A 22047-nucleotide genomic window follows, 5' to 3' on the forward strand; every position below is an offset into this window, starting at 1 on the left:
CCTCTTGCAGGGAAGAGACCGGTTTGGGGACCCACGCCTGCCCCCTGTGGCTTTGGTCCCCACCCTGAACCTGAGGTAGCCTGTGTGCTGGGAGTCAACCAGGAAACGCTAACATCAGAATCTCTGAAGGAAGGGAGACTTGCAGTTCTTTTTTGTCTGATTGCCAGTAAACGGTTCTTAATAACAGAACAATGGACTTCACAAACCAAAATCACCTTGGAGATGAAGAGAACATTCTTAGTTATCAATTACCAGACTTCAGACAGCCAAACGCTTTGCATTTCCTTCACACCCTGACAAGGGGGTCTCTCGCTTCAAAACCCTCGAGCTCTGTTTGTTCTCCTTGTTTCTTTGAGAAAGAAAGTGAAGATCAGTCAGCTGCTTTGGGAACAGCTGAAACGGGGCACCTGCATTGAGGCAAAAAAGAAGGACTTACTCTTGAAACTGCACAACAGGTGCATTTTAGCGGTGATGCCAGGAGCAGAGCTGGTAACAGCTGGGACCCTCCGCGAAGTCTGCATGAAGTCGTTAACAAAAAGGGAAAAAATGTTTCTGGTGTCAGAGCCTTTTAGGAACTCAAGACGGAATTTGCAGAATTCCTCGGTGCGTGGTAGAAACTGCTTCATCCAGATGCAGGGGGGAAAGCACAGCTCTTTGAAGAAAGGCGAAGCCAACCAGGAGAAATGCTCTAGCGGCCGTGGGGCCCCGTGAGCAGTGTGATATGGGCCGTGGCGAAGACACGCTAGGGAGAACTCCTCTGCAGTTTTCCGCTAACTATATATCCACCAAAAAGACCACTCTCAAGACCAACGAACAAAGTTACCACGGCCCCTCTATCGAAAGGGTCTTTTTCATAGAGCTCTTGAAAAATGACATTCGTTTTTGCCCATTCTCAAAGGAAAAAATAAAACTTAAATGTATCAATTACCAGAGGGTTTGGGAAGTTATTAACTCATACTGGAAAGTGATTAGCTTTCTCTAGCTCTAGCACAAAGCTCTAGCTTTGTGGCTGAGGTTATACACATGTCAGCCTTTAGGGGAACAGGCTGCCCCGGAAGGGATCGCATTCACAACGAGGGAAGAGCTTAACCCAAAAACTCAAGAAGGGTTGTAAGAGCACAGGAAACAAAGATGAGTTCTAGAACTCTCCCTCTGCTTCCCAGACTTGAGCCTCCAACTGCCCACATGACATGGCCTCTCAGTGCCTGCCCCCTTCCCCATCTCTCATACAAGCCAGACACCTAGGAGACACCTCAGTGCCCCCTTCCTTTCTGCACAGTGTCTGATTCATCACCACGTCATGTCACGTTTGCTTCTGAGACGCCGCTTGGCTCTGTGTCACTGCCCACCTGGCTCCAAGGCACTGACCTCTCTTGGTCTGTTGGAGTAACGACATACTGCCGGCCCTACGTCCGGTCCTGCCTCCAGCATGTCTTCCCGTCCACAGGCAGGAGACAGATGCCTTTGAAGCACATCTTTTTATGCCATTGCTCCTGTTTAACAAGCCCTAGTCTCTTTCTGTTTCTCCCAGCATACAGCCAAAACCCCGTAGAACCACAGGCCGGGGGGCCACAGCCCTTCCCTCCCTCTCCGCGCTCACACCCTACCTGTTTCCGGACACCCATCTCCTCCTCACCTGATCGAATCCCTCTGACCGGAGGTGAGATCTGAGGGGGGGGGGCATCCCTTCCCCCAGGGCACTTTCCCTGACCTCCCTTATACCAGGGCCCCCAGTACACGCCCCTCTGTGTCACCCCCAAAGCGTGGTTGCAGGTGGACACCCTTCGCTCTAGTAATTTGACTTTTGTTTTTCTGCCTGGCCCTCCTGTTGGGCCCCTTCCCCTCCCTCCCCTCTCACATCTATCTTAAAACACTCATCTTGAACAAATGACTATAACTATCAATAAATAGATGTTTCTGATTAATGTTCGTTATTTCTAGCATGTCTCCCAGAGCGAAGGGGGTACAGTTGTGTTTTTTAACAATAACACATGGCTCTGTGTTTTCACAGGAATCTACTGTTTTTAAATCATTGGCACTTCTATTTGTCGTCTTTGGTTTAAAAATACAAATGCCACTTTACCTTCCCAGGACTGAGTCCTAGCCAGAGCAGCTGGCTTGTCGGAACGATGGCATTATTTTGCCACCAGAATTGCTCGTGCACGTGTTGTCTCAGGCGTGCCGACAGACTGGCCACGCCAGAAATGGGCTGGGGCTTGGCCGGCTTGCCTTTCTGTCTTGAGTGTGTTGTTTTGGGGACACAGGTAGTGTTTTTCCCTCTTCGGACACTAGATTTAAAATAATTTGGACTGACTCTGTCCTCCTTGCTTGAGACACAGGGGAGCTGTGTCAGATTGAGAGTGTTCTACCAGTTCTGTGTTCTGGACATAGACGTGAAAACACTTTCTGTTTCTGAAACATTGAAAATAGGGCATCCTGTGTTATGTTATGCATACAGTTGGAGTGCTCTAAAAATAAATTCTGCTGGAATTGGGCTTTGCAAAGATTCATGTTCCTGGTTCTGATGACTGTTGGGTTTTAGTGAAAACATGCCCCAAATTTTAGCGTTAGCCTAATTAATTTTGTCAGCAAGCAATCTTTGCTGGCTGCATAACTCCAGCGACATCTACAGTGACAGTCCATACAGAGAAAGATCTGTGCGCTTGGCAGTCATACAGTTTTCCAGTGAAGCAGGTCTTGCTTTATGTTCCTGGTGAGCGTAACTCAAGAATGATGTTTTTAGTGGATATGCTGGAATTCTTGGTGCAGTTTCTCTCCACGTGGCTTGCCCCCGGGACTTTCTATGACGTGGTTCCACTCCTGGGGCGTCTGGCTCCAGAGCATTTCTTCTGTCTGTCCCGACCCTTCTTGAAAGAGCTGCATCAGAAATCCACTCACATTCAAGTTACACATTTCACACTTCCCCGTCTGTCACTGTTGAGAAAAAATAGTGGTGATTGCTAAAACAATATGGCTTAAATATTCTTGTAAAGCACCAAAATCATACACAGATCTTACTTTAAATTTTATTTGTAGTTGACTTTAAAACAAGGTATTTAGAAATGTGCGGTTACTGTTTATAGCGTTTCATACCGGTATGTTTAACCGCTGAGTTCAAGCTGTAGTTGGAAGCTGGATTCCCCTTTCTGCCGTCACCATGAACCATTGGCAATGGTCACTTGAAAACTGGCGTTTGCTTCTGGGTTTTTCCCCCCAAAGCCAGCTCTTTGTTGGCAGATGAATGTGTCATGTTTGAGAAATCTCCAAAGTGAATAAAAGGAAAATCTATTTAAAAAAAAAAAAATTGTGTGTGTGTGTGTAGACTGAGAAGCAGGAGTGAGAAGTGCTTTAGGGAAATACGTCTACAAGCTCCACTTCTGAATTATTCTCATTATAATAACCGGGTTTTTGTCATTGAGTGACAGATCTCAAGCACTTACATCTAGTCCCAACCAAAGACCGATTTCAAAAAAGTTCCTCTAGTTATTCTGCAGGTCCACATGTTCAGACGACACCCCCTCCCCACGTCATACTTGGACTGTGAAAAGATAGGGGCCAGTGCTGTGCTCGGAAGGCCTGGGCGAGCACAGGGCCACTCGAGCCACACGCTGTGATTTGTGCGCGCGCGCCGCCTCCCGCGTCGTGCAGCCCAGAAGCTACGCGAGCAGCACTGCACCACGAAACGTTACTTCTAAATGGGTATCAAGTCCCCCCGAGACAGTATTGGGCATTTATCGCCACGACCGTTGCGGGTTAGGAATCTGGCATCAGCACAGCCGTCGTTTGTCAGGAAAACTGTCTGAGCCCGTAGACCCTTAACAGATAGCCCAGGAGTTCACATGTGCCAAGGTCAAGGAAGGGCACTCTGCTCTTCCAGGTACAGCTTACATCTTAGGGTTTTACGTGGACAGTGTTTCCCTCGTTTACGTTTGCATTTTTACCTATTTTTGTTGTGTTGCTCGTTTCTTTTTGTAAAAGAGAATGTCTGAGTGATTGACTTCTTTGCTCTCCTAATTCCATTTGGAGCATTCCGAATGTTGCTGTGGTCAGAATGGGATTTAGCAGTGGGTGAGTGCTGCCTCTGGAAAGGGCCCAACTTCTTTTGAGGTTTCTGTGGTCCGAGTCACGGTAGTCAGCCCACCCTAAGAAGCTTTTTGTCATAAGCCCCAGGAACCCTGTCCTGTTAGCCACGCGGTGGTAAGTTGGGGTGCTCGGCTTAGTCAGAGAGGCGGCCATGTTAGGTTTCCCTCCACTAAACAAAATTGTCTCAGTTTCCAACATTGAACAGAGTGCGTTGAAAGCCCTCTCTTTTTAGTATTAAGCCCATCTTGCTTGTTCAAAATTACCAGCAGTCCTGGCGGTAGTTTCCAAAGTCGTAATGAATAGGGTTTCTTCTGTGATGATGGAAGACTGGCTCTCTCCCCCATTTGGACAGGTGGCCAGGTGCTGTGCTCATGGTCGCACATGCCCTGTGTTCCTGGGAAGACTCCCGTCTTTCTCAGCTACTTCCCTCCTTGGATACCCGAGAGGCCCACAGCACCCTGGATAAACTCCTTCCTAGAAGCAGGTGTTCAGCAAGCCCAGAAAAAAGCGCCATTTGTATTTGTCAGCTTTCTACAACTACAGGTGAATACAGTAGACAGAGAGGAAGGTATACAGTGGGCTCCATCTGCCATTATACTTGTCTTGTCAAGTGCTAGCAATATTAGGGGGCCCGTGGAGAAAGAAATATAGAACACTGGACTGGAAGCAGGCCTGAGGCGTTCTGTTTCTGCCACTTACTAGCTGTGTGTCTTTAAGCAACTTCTTCAATCTCTCTGATCCTTATTTTCTTTCTCTATATATGAGGATAATTCCACCTACCTTTCTCCAGGAATTTAAAAAATTAAATGTCTAAAAATTGTGCCAGGAACATTTATAAGGACCTCAGGAATCCTGACAGTTGCTTTTGTTATCAGTCCCTCCATATTCACATGCAGAAACAGGCCCAGAGACCCAAGGAGATTTGCTCCCAGATCCCAGTGACAGTGGAAAGTGTGACTAGTGACAGAGTCAAGACCCCGGGCATTTTAACCAGACTTGTAAAACTATAGGCATGATTTAACCAAAGACCACTGTAGCCAGCAGCTGACATCCAACACACATCTCCACATCTTTAATTTCTTGTTATTTTAACAGTACTTCTTAACGTCTACCGCGTACCTTCGTTATCTTATGATGATTGCCGATGGACAGTGCAGACCTGGGGGAGAAATCGTAGATTGGGGTTACAAGGAGCCTGCCTGGTGGGTTTCATATTCCGGTTCTCTTTTCCACCTGAGTTATAAAGCAGCATGTTCAAGGAACCATTTGTTCCGTGCACCTGCTAGTCACACGACATGTGAAACTGAATTTGGTGGAAGCTCGAAGAGGTGGCCGTCTTTCCTGAGGCCTGTTTACGATGGTAAAAATGTCTGTCAGCTCATTTAGCAAGTGTCACTGTAGTAGCTGAACATGCTTATTAGGTTCTTCTCTCGGGAGGCACGCACACCGGCAAGAGCCAAGACGTGCACGTAAATTGTTAGAATACACGAAAGAAAGTGCAGAGGGCTCTGATGGGTGGAGTGTGAGGCAGGCCGCACTTCCGGGTCGGGGCGTGAGGACGGCCTTCGCAGAGGACGGGGCCTTGAAGGACGGGTCACTGCTGGCGGAGCCTTGAAACCTGTCTTCAGAGAGCCCAGCCTGTCCGCAAGCTCAGGATGCTCCTCAGGTGGTTTAGCTGCCGAGGAATCGAGAGAGCGGCCCCAGCGGGCGCCACGTGTTTTCTTTTGAAACAGGTACATAAATGCGAGATTGTCTTTTGTTTGAATGAGAACACATCAGACGGGAACCTAAGATACTCGAGTTAAGGCCAACCACCTCCATGCTGCTGTTAAGACCCTAACCGTATAGGAATGTGTTTCTAGCTGCGGGGCAATGTCTTTAGAAGTGTTTGACGACCTAGAGGTTAATCAGAAGCCCTCGGATGCTCTCAGATCCATCCTTAATGAACTGCAGTGGGTATGATAATACTGAGTCAGCAGCCTGTAGTTACCCGAAGTGGCTCTTCAGCGAGCTCAGAATTCAAGGCCAAAGTAACATTCCTTTCTCCCAGAGCCACACTCACACCATTAGTCTTTCAGCCTTCTAGAATGTTCTTTCTAAGCCATCATCAAGTGTTCATCTGGACAGAATTTCTCTGAACGGTTGATGTCATATTTAAAAGAAAAAAAAAACCCCACTCAAACCCTTGATACTTTGAATTTTCAAGCGGACCGTGTTTGAACTTTTTCCACCAGCCAGGAAGTTGAATCCATTGCAAATTGCCACACAAAAAGAATAGTATATTGGTTTTTCTTAAAATGACTTATGTTAATCTTCTAAAGAATCTCTTTAAAAATATTTTACTGTTATGCATAAAAAGGTCATCAAATGACAGCTTAATGGAGGAGGGGTGGGGGGCTTGTAATCATAATTCATTTAGAACAAATAAGCCAGTGTGGACTTTTACCCTTCCTGTTAATTTTACTCCTCAGAGTTTGGAAAGTTTTCTCAAGGTATACTATTTACATAAAAGATGCTTGATTACGACAGTGGAGGCTTTCCCAGATTTTCCCACATTGCCATCATCTTTCTACCTTGCAATTCTCCCTCGAGAATTAAAGCACCGTGCAGTCTCATTTCCAGCAATTAGAGAAATGCCTTTGTGCCACAGGTGTCCCCTTCAAATTAATACCCTCTTCCCTTGCAAGAGTGAGAAGTTTGTCTTTCACAGAGCATACACACAAAACTAGCAAAACAAAGTCACCAAAAATTTAAGTTCATGAGTCTGCATCACAGTTGGGGAGGGGTGACCCCGGGGCCTTTTAGGGACACTGTCAGCCAGTCTAAGCTCCCTTCCTTCCTGTCCCAGGAAAGCCTGCAAAAAGAAGTGGAAGTCTGGGCTTTACTGTGTAATGTTAATATGGGGATACTGGTGTGTTTTTAATAGCTAATTTCAGAATGCTAAATAACAGGATTGAAGGGTTTTAGAAATGCTTTCTCTCAAATTCTATCAGAACATTTAGGTCAAAGAAAAAGTTTTTAAATAACATTGTCACACTGCCCATTTGATTTTCATTCCTTCGGTTTTTGATACAAGGACACTAAGTAATGCTGATAGAGTCAGAAATTAGAAATTAATTTCGCTTGCTTTTGTAATTCCTGTTCTTATTTCAAGTTCCCCCTTTCTTGCTTATATTCCTCTATATAAATCATAATCTGGAACACTTGACATGATTCAGAATGTCTAATGTATTTGTGGAATTTATATTATTTGGAATTTTAGCACAGTGTATTAAATAATTACTTAGCAATAGTTCAGCCTCTCTTTCCGGGAAATAAGTTATTTTAAGTGAACATGAAAAACAGTGGCCCCCGCCCCCTGCATAGATGCATTATGAGAAGTGGCTCCCCCGGTAACGTGCTGCCAGTGTGCGTGGCCACTATATGTATGCATGTGCTTTCTCTTCCTACAGGCAAGGCAGTTTTCCGGGCATGAATCAGAGTGGACTTATGGCTTCCAGCTCTCCCTACAGCCAGCCCGTGAACAACAGCTCTGGGCTGATGAACACCCAGGCACCCCCCTACAGCATGACGCCCAATATGGTGAACAGCTCAGCAGGTAACCATGGCCGCTCTGTGCTCAGAGAGCCACCCTCCCCCGCCCCTCTTCTTCCCTTAGGCCTGCACCGGTGAACAACCCAAGCAGTGGGATCATTGGGTGAAGAGGGGGAAAACTCCACTTCTCTGCTGCCTGGAAACTTGCTCAATCTATGTAACGATTTCAGGATGTGAGGATCACATTATATTTTGTGTAAATGATTTGTATGCCCTCTGTGTTTTTGTGACGCGTGACCACATTGCAGATGACTCTGGGGAGTGCCAGCTAGACTATGTACACTGAGTTCTCTGGCTCTGTGGGCGTCATTCGGTCCTGGGAAGATCCTGTGACCAAACTGATGCTCCATTCGATCGTGGTGGAGATGAGCTTCAAGTTCATCTTTCAGAGGAAGTGATTGAAGGGCAGAACAAGGGGGCTTGAAGTACTTTCTCACCTTGAAATGTATACTTGGAAATAGTTGTTCATAAGTGCTGTTTGCAGGTTGTCTCCAGTGAGTTCTATATTATTTTTTTTTAATGAACTGTTTTAAATTTTCCGTGATGTTTAACGTTTTCAGCCCACTTGGTGACATCAACAGCTGCATTCTTACCGAATCCCATCTTATCAGTGCAGTAAGAGTATCAGTTTGTGGAAATACCAAAAATGTCTACACCTGTGCAAAGAGCCTGTGTTCTCAGATTCCTTAGACCCTGAACCACGTTCTCAAGCCGCGCACGACCCAGAGGTTGAGGAGTGCTGCTCTTTACATGAGAAAGGGCTGAGGGTCACAAGTGACCTGCTACTTTGCAGCCCCTGTTGGGGTGGTAGGCACTGTTTTGGGTAGGATGCTCTCCTTTGGTTAACGCAGACCATTGTGCAGCCAGTTGTGTGTGTCCTGCAAGGTTTTGTGATGTGTTAGGGAAACACCGTGGACTCAGAGGCTTGGCTCTCTCTTATTACCTTTTCTCATTTCCTCTGCCTTTCGCCACCTCTCTGACCTATCCGTCTTCGACAGGCCGCCCCAGGACCTGTTGTTTCTTTGTCAGGCTGAACAGACAGCCCGAGGCTGGGCTCGCATCCTCTCTGAGCCTCTGAGTTGTTGGTTTCGAGGATCTAATTTAATAGTGCCATTCCCTGATTACGTCTCTTTAAAAGTATGTGAAAGAGGAAGAAAGAGAAACTAGTGGCGAAACGGAAGGTTTTTAAATAAACAGAATAGCCCTTCCTGATATTGGTCATTCATCCCAGAGAGGTGGGTGTTTTTACGTTGGAGATGAAAGAGGAAAGCTCTTTAACAGTCTGGTAGCCAGAAGCTTCCGCTTCCCTTCTCCGCACTGTCCCAGGTAATAGCGTATTTGGGTTATGACATTATATATTTTGTCTGGCTTGCTGAAATAAAATTACTTCAGAGCTTTGAAACGACACAATAAATTTTCAGCTACTATTAGCAATACTCATCTTTCCCTCTCTCCTTTGAACCCCCGAGCCATGAAAACAACCAGCCAGAAGTAGATGGCACCACGCCCTGCCTAGAGGGCGCGTGTGTTCCTGAGGAGTAACCAGTTTAATGCTTAGGGTTCACAGACAGTGTTTCTGTTTATTATTATTATTATTATTCAGATAATTCGGCTCTTAGTTATTTCATACAGAGGAAATCTGTTCAATGAAAGGCTGGTTATCCTCACAGTCTTTTGTATGGGCTTGTAGGATTTTTTTTTATTGCATTGTGTATTTTGAAACATTGAATTTTTAATCATTTAGACACTTCTCAAATTTTCCTCTCCACATTTAGGTGATTTTATTCCAGCTCTATAAAGTCGAATGCAACCTGATGGAAAGCAGTCATCTAGCTAGCACATCCAGAGAGTGTCGATGATTTAGCCCGTACCGTGTATCTATTGATAGGCACACGTCAAGCTGCTATCCCTGTGTTACAGTCCCTGAGGAAGCAGGAATGACAGAGGAACCCAGAAAGTTACCGACTGGCTCCTGATGAGTTTTGGTGTGAAGGCGTGCTCTTGACTTTTTCTAGAGTTGGGCCAAAAAGGGCTTTGATCATCATCACATCAGTCTACTTGGTTTGGGCCCATGCAGATCAAGGACCAGTGATAAGGGCAAAGCATTATCTCTCTGTAAGGCACTTTTGGAGGAAGTGAAGATAATACCCGTGATGTCCAGGGCCAGCGGTGGGATTTGCTGAACCTCCGTTAGCAGCTTATGCAACTGGCATTCCAGCATCCTCTTTGCGGAGTTCAGACAATTGTGATATAGACGGGGTGTACAGGGCCAAAAAACATCTTCCTGTGTAGTGACAAATTGTTACGGGCTTCAGTGAGCAAGCAATTATTCAAATGGAGTCAGTGTGAGTATGAATGTGACAAGTATTTCTTCATTTTAAAATGCAGGGAAAGTGGGGTGCTAAGCAGTAGGGGGGATTTTTTTCCCTCTAAAGGAGCTTTTTTCAAAAAAAATATTTGCATTGAAAGGTTAGAATTACGTCATGCAATGGACAAAATTATAAGTCCTGTATAACCGTGTTAAATACACCTTTCCATAATACTTGTGTTATTAGCTGTGTCATATACTTCTTTGTGTTTCCTTTTATAATACTCGTTAGTCGTATACTTGTCTTTGTATAAACCGTCATCTTAAAGAAGACATCTAAATCCCAGAAAATGTATCTTTCATCTGTCATTCTCCGTTTGCCTCACTGGAGGCCACGCTGCAAAATGTAGAGCATTTCCATCCGTACACCTGCAGACAGTAAAGGAGCAGCCGTGTACTGCTGTGGTCAGGCCGTCCTCTGATACAAGAGCCCTGTCAGATTCCAGATCTTTCTGCCAGCTTCGCACTGCTCCGTCCCAAAGGCAGTACCCTATCGATGTCCTGCCAGCATGGGGCGTACCAGCTCCATTAGCCCGCACAGAGGAAGAAAGGCAGGCTCACCACCCTGGATCGATGGCTTCCTACGGTGTTCTAAAACATCGGAACCACGTGTCGCCCGGAATGCTTGTTAGAACGACAGATTTCTAGGGAGGATGGTCCAGGAATCTCTGTTCCTAACAGACTCCTCAGGTAGTTTCGTAAGTGCGTGCTTACACTTAAGCACCGGCGGTTAGAGGTATTTTGCTCAGCAGTCTCCTGACAAACCCCTGCCAGCTTGGTGTGCATTAGCTGGTACCAGATCAGTTGCTGTTTTGAAATTTAAAAAAAAAAAAAATTGTACAAAACTATGGCTAGCATATAAATCTACCAGATGGAGAAGTGTTTTCTGTCTTGAGACTCGAGGATCCTTCTTCCCTCAGGAAGTTTTGAGTCCTCAGCACCATTGCTGGTCACTGGTTGTCTAAGTGGTTTATAACATTGTTGGGTTTTTTATTCCCTTGCTTGAAGTTAATGATTTTAGGTGAATTGCCATCCTCCCTCCCCACTCCAAAGATATAAAAGGTGCAAGAAATGATGAAGACCGTATGTCTTCAAGTAGGAAAAATGTATGCCGGGGTGATGCCAAGTCGTTGGTAGCTCTGGACTTGGTCTTGAGAGCACAGCGAGCCTGCTGGTTTTGCTCAGGTGGCGTGTTTCCTTGGGGTGCCTGTAACGGAGAGGGGGGCACGGGTGGAAATTACGGTGTGGTGCTTCTCACACTACCCCTGTGGAGGTACGTCAGCACGGAGAGGTGTCAGAAGCTTCTTTCAAGGCCCTGCTGATCTGGTCCAAGAGAAGTGTTTCTCCTGAGCTTCTCTCCTACCCTTCGTATGTGCTACGTTCACGGTGCTCTTGATATATTTGCCACATACAAAAGGAGCCACGACTATCTACAAATGTATACACATACATAGGCCCTCCTGTGTGTTCAGAAACAAGGAATGAAAGATTTTGTGGGGTGTGCTCTGCTGTTGACCGTGAAAAGAACAAACCGTGTGTGTGTTTCTGGTCCCATTTCTCCATCTTCTGGGAATGACTGTCGCCTTGTAGGGAGACTGAAGAAAGCAGAGCGAGTAAGAGTGAATGTTTGAGTTCAGTTTTGCTCACACCATATGTTCTTTATGTTCCTTTTGAATATATTAAATCCAGGGTGGAATAGCCACCTTAGGGCCTTGACCCATACTTACTTTAGGAAATCATTCTAGCTCTTAAATTTCAGTGGTAAAGCCAGAGGCTAGCGCTTGAAATGTATTTACAGTACTCACACAGCACTTTCTGCAGGCCCGAGTTCTTTACTGCCCCTTTTTATGTCTGAACTTTACATACTGGATTACTGATGTCAATAGGAGAAAGAACAGGGCCTTGATTTAACACATCCTTGCAATAGTGGTGGTCTTTCTCTTCTGGGAAAGGAGAAAAAAAATAGTGCCCCTGGAGTGTCATTGCCCTGGGAGGCACATAGCTCTTTGCGGTGATTCATTGAGAATTCTGGTAAGAAGTCAAAAATAAGCATTTCAACAAAAGGAATAGTAAAAGCCACAGTGAGGAAAGACCTTATGATCCATTTAGTAAAATAAAATTTGCAGTGTAAGGCAGGAGTACTAAACAAAACTACTACTCTCAATCCTATCCTTATTTATCTCTCAAAATAATAAAGCAGTGCCACTTTTGACCATTTTTATATTTGCATACCCTAAATGCTCATTTAAAAATATAGAATAGAGAGTGAAGAAGTTTGGGGAATTTCAGACCAACATATATGCTTAAATTCATCTGAGTCTGATTTTTAAATCAGTATAAATTATTATCATTCATTATATAATACATCTTGGGCTTCTTCTTTATGCCTAAAAATTGGTTTGGGGTATGTTAACACATTGAATGCACGAAGACGAATATTACTATTTTCTGTCTTTCAACAGTAATATTTAAGCATAATTTATTACAAATGCTAACAGACCTATTCGTTATAACCTTTGAAGAAGCAGGCCTTCCCAGAAGCCGCAAGTCCGTGACTTTGCCACTTTCTCGGGAGTGTGTGGCTGTCATTCCTCTGTGACAACTCTGTGAATAACTAGCAAGGACATGGGGACTTTCATAAAGAAACTCCTCTTTCCACACTTGTCCTGCTCTTTTTCCCTTCTGTTCTTCAAAAAAGGGTGTTTCTCAATGCACAGATTTACCGATTCCTCCGGCGCTGGACCCCGGAGAGAAGACTGCGCGAAAGCAGCCCAGTGCTCTGAGCGGGGCGGTCCTGGGGCCGTTTCTCTCAGCTGCTTTTCTGAGGTTTCACACATTCACAAAAATAACAGCATTTTTAGCTGATCCCAATAGATTTTTCTCTGCAGCTGCATCACTTGAAAAAGCTTTTTGTTCTAGTCCTTAAAGTCTAAGTATTGAAAGTAATTTGGAGGAAAAAAAAAAAAAGAAAGAAAAACATCCCAATTATGATTTGTGTGCGTGGTGATGACTTCAAGGGCTGCCTGGCTGCAGACGGGCTCGGAACCGCACGCCCGCGCGCCCGTGGCAGAGACGGGCGCTTCCCGGGGCATCCGCGAGCGCGCCGCTGGACTCCTGGGCACGTGGCGGGGTCGGCTTTTTGGCAGGACCTCTGGTCTCAACCTGCCGCGATGCTAACGATATTAGCAAATTAGCACCACAAAGCTTGCCAGCTAATTCGCCAGAGCCCTGCTCACACTCTCACTGCTGTAATTAAAACTAATTATTTTCTAAAACATAGTAATACATGAATATGTGCAATAATCATTTTGTAGTGGGCAATCTGTGGAGCCTTTTTTAAAGCTGCTTTTTTTTTTTTTTTTGGCACATTATGCACCATGCGCAGCGCCTCGGTTGAGCCAGCACTTTTGTTTGCAGAATGTAGGACGGGTCCTGTTCATAAAACCTCAGGTTTATTTTATGTGGAAAGTGGAATGTTTTCTGGCTTTCACTCGTTCACGAGGCTCTTAATTCTTTCCCGCTCTCCCTTGTCTGCTTCCATCTCTCCTCGCACATCTGTGTGGTGTCGCGCTCCCAGCCCAGGGTTGTGCAGCTGGTTTTCACAGTGGGGTTCTGCAGAAATTCAGCTGTTACTCCCTGCACGTCTACACTGACTCCCCGCTGTAGCCTGGTTCAAACCCTTCTTTTTAACTCCAAATGTCTATTCGTATTCGTAACGAATGGGTATAAATCAGTTGTTCTTTGGGGAACCTTTCCTTCGAAGTCCTAGATGAACTTGATTGAATTTCTGAGCCTTGAGATAGAAAACGAGTTTTGCCGGGAGTCGTAGCGTTGACTCTTGAGTGGGTGTGGGTGTCTGACCTGGGCATTGAGCTGCTGGGGATTGATAAATGTACACACAGCCCCCGACTGAAAGGAAACCAGCCCCATGGCAAAATAATTAGAAATCCTGTCCTTCAAAATTTACTTTTGATTATTGTTTGGAAGTCATTTGTCACGACTGTTTTCCATGACTGCAGACTAGGCCATATGCGATAGATAAGACTTTCAAATGAAACAATCTAAAATGTCAAGTGATTTTGCAAACTGTACATTCTGCAAATTTAGGAAATTAAGAAAGCACGAAATCCTCCAGTCACCAGGTAAAAAATACACACACCCAATATTTGCTTTCACGCCTGATGAGCGGTTGAAACATTGGACTTACCGCCACTTGTCGCCTACTGTATTAAAGCTGTCGTCATTTTGAAAAAATAATATTGATATGAGTTGACTTTCAATAGCTTGGGTGTTGAGTAAATGACTGCAGTTTTTTTGTCTTTTGGGTTTGTTTGTTTTTTGTTTTTTAAGTTAAAAAAGGACTGGCAGGATATCGTGCTATTTAGATTTAAGAAAACTGGTCTGCTCTGAGTTACAATTTCTCTTTTCTTTTTTTCCTTCAAGGGGAATTCAGGTGTCCCATGCGTCACTCAGTAACTTGTGTTAGCAGGAGCACAGCCCGATGTATCACATGTATAATCCTAAACTCTTTCTCCTGTTTTCGGTTAGCATCTATGGGTCTTGCAGATATGATGTCTCCCGGGGAATCCAAATTGTCCATGCCTCTCAAAGCCGACGGTAAAGAAGAAGGCACTCCACAGCCTGAGAGCAAGTCGAAGGTACTTCCTTTCTCCTCTGCACGCGGTGTGGGGTCTGCCTCGCTGAAGCTGCCGTGGTGTTCGAGTCACTGGTGTCGGCCTCCACTTTTGTTTCCATTTGGTTTCTTCTCTTCTGCATGCCTCCCATCTCGTGCACCACGTTTGTAGTTCTCCTCTCTTTCCCCACCCCCTCCATGGTGTGGATCTGAAAGTTACTAGTTCTTACGGCATTGAACTCATGGTTGTGGGAGAGGGGCGGAGGGACAAGACCCACCCAAGAGAGATGCTTTGGGGGTGGGGAGAAGGAAGGGGTCCTGCCTGGTTTTGATACTTGCAGCCATTTTCTCTGCCTTCAGTTTATAGCTTCCTGTTTTGGCCGCCTCAGCAACAACAACATACTTAATATTTTGCTTTCCTGCCTTATTTGATAAATAAGGTGAACAGCTTTTTTTTTTCCTTTCTTTCTTTCATAAGGGGTAACCCATGCTTAGCATTCCATGTAAGCTTGAAGTAAGCATGGTGGCTTAGTGGCCTTATCCAGCATCCAGCAAACTTACCAAATTCTACTAATTAAGAATGTTGTTTTAATACCTTTATATGTGTGTGTTTTTGTGTGTTCGTTTGTCCATGTCTTTATATATATCCATTATATATAAAAAGTAGTCTGTTAAACTGGATGTACTTTTTGTTATTTTCAATAAAGTTGCCCTACCTTTGTCATTTTTTTTTTTTTTTTATTCCTCTACCACAGGATAGCTACAGCTCTCAGGGTATTTCTCAGCCCCCAACCCCCGGCAACCTGCCAGTCCCTTCCCCAATGTCCCCCAGCTCTGCTAGCATCTCCTCCTTTCATGGAGATGAGAGCGATAGCATTAGCAGCCCAGGCTGGCCAAAGACTCCATCAAGCCCTGTAAGTGGCTCTGGTTTTTGTGTGTTTTTTTTTGTTTGTTTGTTTTTTGGGGTTTTTTGGTAATTAATTAATTCTATTTGAATGCTTGCTTATTTATTTGTTTTATAAGACCTTTTCTTCATAATTTATCCGTAAAAGGGTTTTCTTGATAATTATATTAGTAACAAAATAAGTAACGTTTGCATAAATCGTAGAAGTTGATTTCTGGTAATGAAATGGCTATTTTATAAAGAAGTACTTCTGTACAAAGCATGTGATTTTATTACTGGGTCCAAACTCCTTCACACAAGGGCTTTGTTTAAATGTCTGCTCCGTTGTGCACTTTTAGAAGATCTTCAAAAACAAGTTACTTCTCCATTTACATGGGAACTAATAGCAGCCATAGAGTAAATTTGGCCTTTGGCCTAAATCTTTCATGGGCTGTTGTATCTGAAACATCTTATTTCAAAACTGCCTACCTGAAAAGATAGATATTGCACTCTGGACACGGATTAGCCTAATATCGGCCCTGCTTTGTTTCAGTCCACCTGTCAGAAATTAACAGAAAAGTTATAGAACTGTTACTGCATGTGAATATTTGGAATGCTACTTTTGGATTAATAATATGTACCCACATTAGAATCAGTCGAGATAGAAAAATTACCTCCTGCACAAGACTGCTGATCATCTTGCAATTAAGTGTTGATTTCCATATGATATGTAAAAAACAAAAATGGTAAAGGACCTATACGGGAATTTTTTTTTTTTTTTAGCCTTAATGTCCATAGAGCTTGGTCTTTATTCTTCTACTGAAGAAATTAATTCTGTGCCATTTAAAAAAAAAAAAAGAAAAAAAAAGAATAAGAAGGGCACTGTAGTAACCTTTATTTTACATTCATATAGGGAATCAAAAGATCTGTTTAAAAAAAAAAACCTTAACATGCAATTACTTGCCAAGAAGGCTTAATTAACACGCTAATTTTTGTAAGACAACGTATTGAAGAGTACAGCTCAGGAAAAGCGAGTTGGAGGGAAGAAGATTCTATGTGCAGAATCTGGCAATCTAGTCAAAACCCCAAAAGGAGGCTGCTATTAATTATCCATTCACTGGTTTAAACAGATAGAACTGAAGGTTTGAAGGGTTGGTGGTTCCAGTAAATGTTTGTAAAATTCATGTGGAGCTCTAGCATAACCAGCATTTTCCTTTTCAGAGGAAGAAAGGGCGATATTCGCTGTTACCTTCACTGTAGACATGTTTCGCTTTTGCAACAACCAAGATGAAATGAAAAATGCTCTAGGGCGGGTTAAGCAGAACAGGAAGGGGGAGTGCAAAGCCTGCGTTTTGATGTCCTTGTGTTATTGGCTTTGAGTCTCAGAAGGCAGCCGACGTTATGGGGGTTTTCCCCATAATCTAGCCCGGTGTTGTGTTGTGTTTTGTCGTAATCATAAGAAAAGCATTTTTGAATCAGCCTACTCTCGAGTTAACAGGTGGAACTCAAATTATAACTTTTCCAAAACATTTGTGTGTTGGCTCAGAGGGAAAAATTTCAGAGGTTGAAAATAAAATCTTTAAAACCTTAAGGTAATAATTAAGAATAATAATTTATGAAAAACAATTCTACTAATAGATGATAGTATATGTTTAAAAATTCCACCTTACCAAAAAAAAATAACTAAAAAATAAAAAAGTAAAAATTCCACATTGCCAAATCTGTATTTATAAAGATTGAGTGAGATATTTATGATACTTTAACTAGTCAGATTATCTCCACACAATGAGTCCTGTAGGAAAGAAATTTTTATCAAAAAAAAAAAAAACCCCACTTTCCACTTAAGTATAAGAAAGAAGTAAAATGAATTGTTGTCTTCACTTTCTGATTATAAAACAATTATGCCTAAAACTGCATACTACTTTTCCCTTTTTTCTAAATATTTCCACATACATTATCTCTTCCTATACATAACCATTTAATGTTTAAGAATTTATGGGGCGCCTGGGTGGCACAGTCAGTTAAGTGTCCAACTCTTGGTTTCAGCTTGGGTCATGATCTCAGGGTCATGGGATTGAGCCCCACGTCAGGCTCCACGCTGAGCTCAGAGTCTGCCTGTCCCTCGCCTTTCACCTCTAACCCCCCCCCCACCGCTGAAGTGCTTGCGCTCCCTCTCTCTCTCTCTCAAATAAATCTTGAAAAAAAAATGAAGAATTGATAAGCAAACCTGTCTCCAGTGGTGTTGAAGGACAGAGGAGCTGTGGTTCAGGGTAGGCTCTGTATTCAGAAGATGACCCCTGCCTTGAATGAGGTGTTAATTTAGGAAGGAAACCAAAAGTGATTGGAAGGAAGGTCATGAGAGCATCTCTGCTGTCGAATCACTGCTGACAGAGACAGTTCAGGAGGATTTCACTGCCCTTTCTGAGACACGGCTTCAGTTTGTACTCCAGATTGCACTTCCCAGTGTCTCTGAGCGGACCTGTCTGATGGCAGGCCTGAAAGTGGCCTATACGATGAAGATGTTCTATGCTTTGACAGCGTGCTATGGACAAACATTGTTTTGTTACGGAACATTCTAAAATAAAAATAAACATTTGCACATACACATAGCACCAGGCATATGGTAAGGACTGCTGAAATGTAAATTGCCTGAAAGATTTGAAGAAAACTGTACTTATAGACTTAATTAAACGATATGTAAGGAAAACATTTGTAGCGCCATCATGTCCTGCTACAGTCGTTCAGCAGTCTCCCTTCCCTTATCTTGGGTCCACGGCAGTTTCGGGCACTAGGATACAATTCTCACAACGCTGAAGCGGTGTGAGGTGGTCCTAGTGACCTGGAAGGGTCATCCCATCTTTCTGCGGGGCTGGTTTGTTGGCCCGAGGTCGGTGGGTAGAGTGTATAATGACACCTGTCCAAAGATTACATCAAAGCTAATGTCTGTGAACCAAAGAAAGTACATGTGGAACTTGATCAGCGATCAAGTATGTGCCCTTTATTTCCTAACACTTCTGTTTCTCTTAATGTCCGTTTTCTCTGTTCGGACACCCACATGCCAGCTTTGATAATTGGCTAGGAAACAGACCTTGAGGCTGGGAGTGGAGATGGCAAGGGCCGGTCATGGGCAGGATGGTCCTTTCTGTTTTCAGTCTCGTTAGATTGCGTCCATGTTCCCTTAGCACCTTGATCACAAAATTCTGTTTATAGGACATTTGATTCAGCTGTGAATTCTTCCTTGGAGGGTGCCAGACTTCCCAGACCTTTGTCGTGCATCTGAGTACCTGTTCACAGAACATTCTATGCCAGCTGCCTCCAGAGTGCAATCACTGTGGGTGACTCAAAATCAGCACAGACCCGCCTCGTGGAACTTAAAGCGTAGTGAGGAAAACGTAGGGCGGACCAGTAATCCCCTGCAAAACATATACTTTTTACAAGCTGTGTAACCAAGGGCCACCAAGGACAAATACAGTGGGCAACAGTGATTTAGATGAAAGAGGCTCGGGTGCCTGGGAGGCCTCTTCCAGGACCTAACACGTCACCTGAGGCAGATACTCTTCCCTACATTATGGCCATAAAAATCCCGAAGTCTTTGTTGAAGATCTAAAAACTATGTTATACAAAACTAGATGATTCAGTTACAAACCATTGTCTTCGTTAGTTTTTCTGACTTTATGAGAACAAATTGAGATACGCAGAAGTTAATTAAACTCAAGTTCATTTAACAAAGAAAGGTAAGAAAAGTGAAGATACATATAGCCAAACTATGCTGTTATTTTAGGCCCATCTCAGGTTATGGGATACACTCATTTCATAAATGGGAACAAACATCTGCGTAGTCTCACTGCTTGGGTCCTGATTAACTGTCCTTCCAGAACCCTTCCCCAGTTTGGCTTCGGAGAGGACCAGGCCAGAAATGGCAGGTGGATCTTCCGTTCAGAATGTTGGTAGAGCCACTCAGAGTAATTTTAAATGGAAATGATTGCTTTTATTTCTCTTACCCTGAATTGAATGTCAAACTTTTACCTCTCAGTTTTTCAGAAATGTAATGCAGGAGAGAGGTTAGTGGGGTTTTTTTATTATTACTGATTTTAGATGATAATGCTTTTTTCCTCCTGTTCTTACTTCAAATTTTTAAAAAAAAAATTGGATCCATTTTTTTTTATTGCTCCGCAAAAGGAAAAAATATTTTTAAACTAGCATTTAGAAAACTCTTCGTAATAACGACCCCATTAGTGATGGCAACACTTCTGAAACGTAGTAAAAATGCAGTAGGGCGGTGTCTTTTCCTAGTCAAATATTCCTTGGGTATAAGAATATGGAAAAGAAAATTTAAAAACTTATCATTTGAATATACAGTGTGTTCCATATTCTGAGTATGTATATGGATATATACCCATATATATGAATATGTATGTATATTTTTAAGCTCTAAAGTAATTTTTAAGTGACCTACTGTTTAGCCTTGACATCAGTGTAAATTCTAAAAGATCACACTTTTTTTATCCTACCCCCCTAAATTTTTTATTTACATCAACTTGCGTCACCCATTTTTTTGAGTTTGATGTAAAGATTTTATGCCTCAATAATTCTGAGTCTGAAGGCTTACAATTTCAGCGGCAGTAGCTTAGGAGAAGTACATGCTGACTAGGGGAGAAGCTGCCACTCACCGGCTTTGTTAGTTTCGTTCTCAGGCATCCTTTCTGAGGTCCTACTTCTGTTGGGTCCTACTTTTATTTACTTATTTATTTGCTAAATAAGGTAACATCAAACTTCACTGGCAGTCATGTTATCTAAAACCCAAACTTTCAGCAATGTGTTTAGAATCGTTAAGCTAAATATAATGGAAAAGAGTTAAGAAAAACTCCCATCTAAAATAATGGCTATCCATTGCAAGTGGTAACTGGTAAATACACATGAGGAAATGAAGTCAATTCTTGTTCTACAGAAATCTTTATTGAGAATTTAGAAGTGATTTTTCACAGTAACCCTGGAGTTGCAAATATTACAAGTACACAAATTATTGTTACAAATATAGAGACGTAAAAGAAAGGAAAAATAGACATTTGGGCTGTTTAGGACCAGAAGTGTCACCTTCCCAGATCACATAACCCAGAAGGTGGGCTTCAGTTATGCAGAAACAGTAACTTTTGACATTTTAGTATAGATAAAATTAGAAAAACAAAGACAAGAATTAGAGCATCATTATAAACTACATGAGCCCATAAGCCCATGTGTGTAAAAGTAAATGTATATTTTTATCCATAGATGTTCAGGGAGTATGAAATAGCACATGTGTTTGTGATTAAAGCATGGTTGCCTAAGAAATCTGTTAAAATAATTCTCTGAGAGCCCCTTGCCTTGGCAGAGAAGTTCAAGAAATCTTAAGTAGGGAAAGCTAGTCATCATGAGCAAATGCCAAAACTTTAGCTGGCCACTAGTCTATAAAGCTTGCAAATGCACATAGAGCCCACACCACTGGTTCCTAGGATTTGGGACCTCCCTTACACTGTCCAGCAATATCGGCTTTCCTCCATATGCTTTAGCATTTTAATGAGAACACACATTAGCCATTCTTATTTTGACAAGAAGTAAGAGTCCATATACTTTGAGGGGCTCTGTTATATTCCATACATGTGAAATTTTAAATTCACTATGATTATTCTATGAGCCAGCACCCTTTTATTTCTAAAAATGACTTGTGTCATTGGGATCATGCCTTCTGGGATTCAACGCTTATATCAAACAAGTTAAAAAAGGTTTTTGTTTTTTTCTGTTTTGTTCTTTAAGTATATAAAAGGGGGAGTTTGGGCCCTTTATTTAAAGTCAAAGTAAAGTCTTAATTAAGAAAATGTATAGTTTGTGCCTGAACTAGTAGCCTTCATTCCTAATTGTTGTGTGATAGCAGTAGTTTTTAAATTTCTTCTCTTCTTGTATTTGGTAGCTCATTACTTTCTTCTCACCTTCTTCCCTTTTCCCTCTGCCCACCCATACCCCACCTCCAAATGCTCCTTCTGGGCACTAGAAGTCCAGCTCATCCACCACTACTGGGGAAAAGATCACAAAGGTGTACGAGTTGGGGAATGAGCCCGAGAGAAAGCTATGGGTCGACAGATACCTTACCTTCATGGAGGAGAGAGGCTCACCTGTCTCGAGTCTGCCCGCTGTGGGCAAGAAGCCCTTGGACCTGTTCCGGCTGTACGTCTGCGTCAAGGAGATTGGAGGTTTGGCACAGGTGAGAGCGCATGAATGAGTCAACGAGGAGACACCATACATAAGCTCTCCCTGCAGCTTTCTTTGAATGTGCAGACTCAAACTTTTTTTTTTCTTCCAAAAAGAAAAAGCTAATAAGCCTGTGGGTTCCATGTCTGTGTGCTGCAGGGGAGAGCACTAGAGCTCGGGGCCCTGGCCCCACCACCAGCTCACCAGGTGACCTTGGCAGGTCATTTATATGGACTTCCATTCTCATGTGTAAAGTGAGACAGT

At 43.2% G+C, this 22047-nt stretch overlaps 1 protein-coding gene across 12 annotated transcripts in view; it reads left to right on the forward strand.

Moving 5' to 3' along the window:
* Positions 1-22047, forward strand: part of ARID1B (AT-rich interaction domain 1B) — a 428002-nt gene that overhangs the window by 378700 nt on the left and 27255 nt on the right. For 9 of the 12 annotated variants that reach the window (XM_087865608.1, XM_087865604.1, XM_087865605.1 and 6 more), the window contains 4 exons: positions 7536-7681; positions 14594-14703; positions 15434-15592; positions 21587-21796. In XM_087865608.1, coding sequence (XP_087721734.1) covers positions 7536-7681; positions 14594-14703; positions 15434-15592; positions 21587-21796 — 625 coding nt within the window. The remainder of the gene's footprint in view (positions 1-7535; positions 7682-14593; positions 14704-15433; positions 15593-21586; positions 21797-22047) is intronic. The other 3 variants (XM_087865606.1, XM_087865610.1, XM_087865611.1) reach the window with 1 other exon arrangement.

This window comes from Ursus americanus, chromosome 11, assembly GCF_024610735.1.
Source record: "Ursus americanus isolate L20-20 chromosome 11, mUrsAme1.1.p, whole genome shotgun sequence".
Classification (NCBI taxonomy): Eukaryota; Metazoa; Chordata; class Mammalia; order Carnivora; family Ursidae; genus Ursus; species Ursus americanus.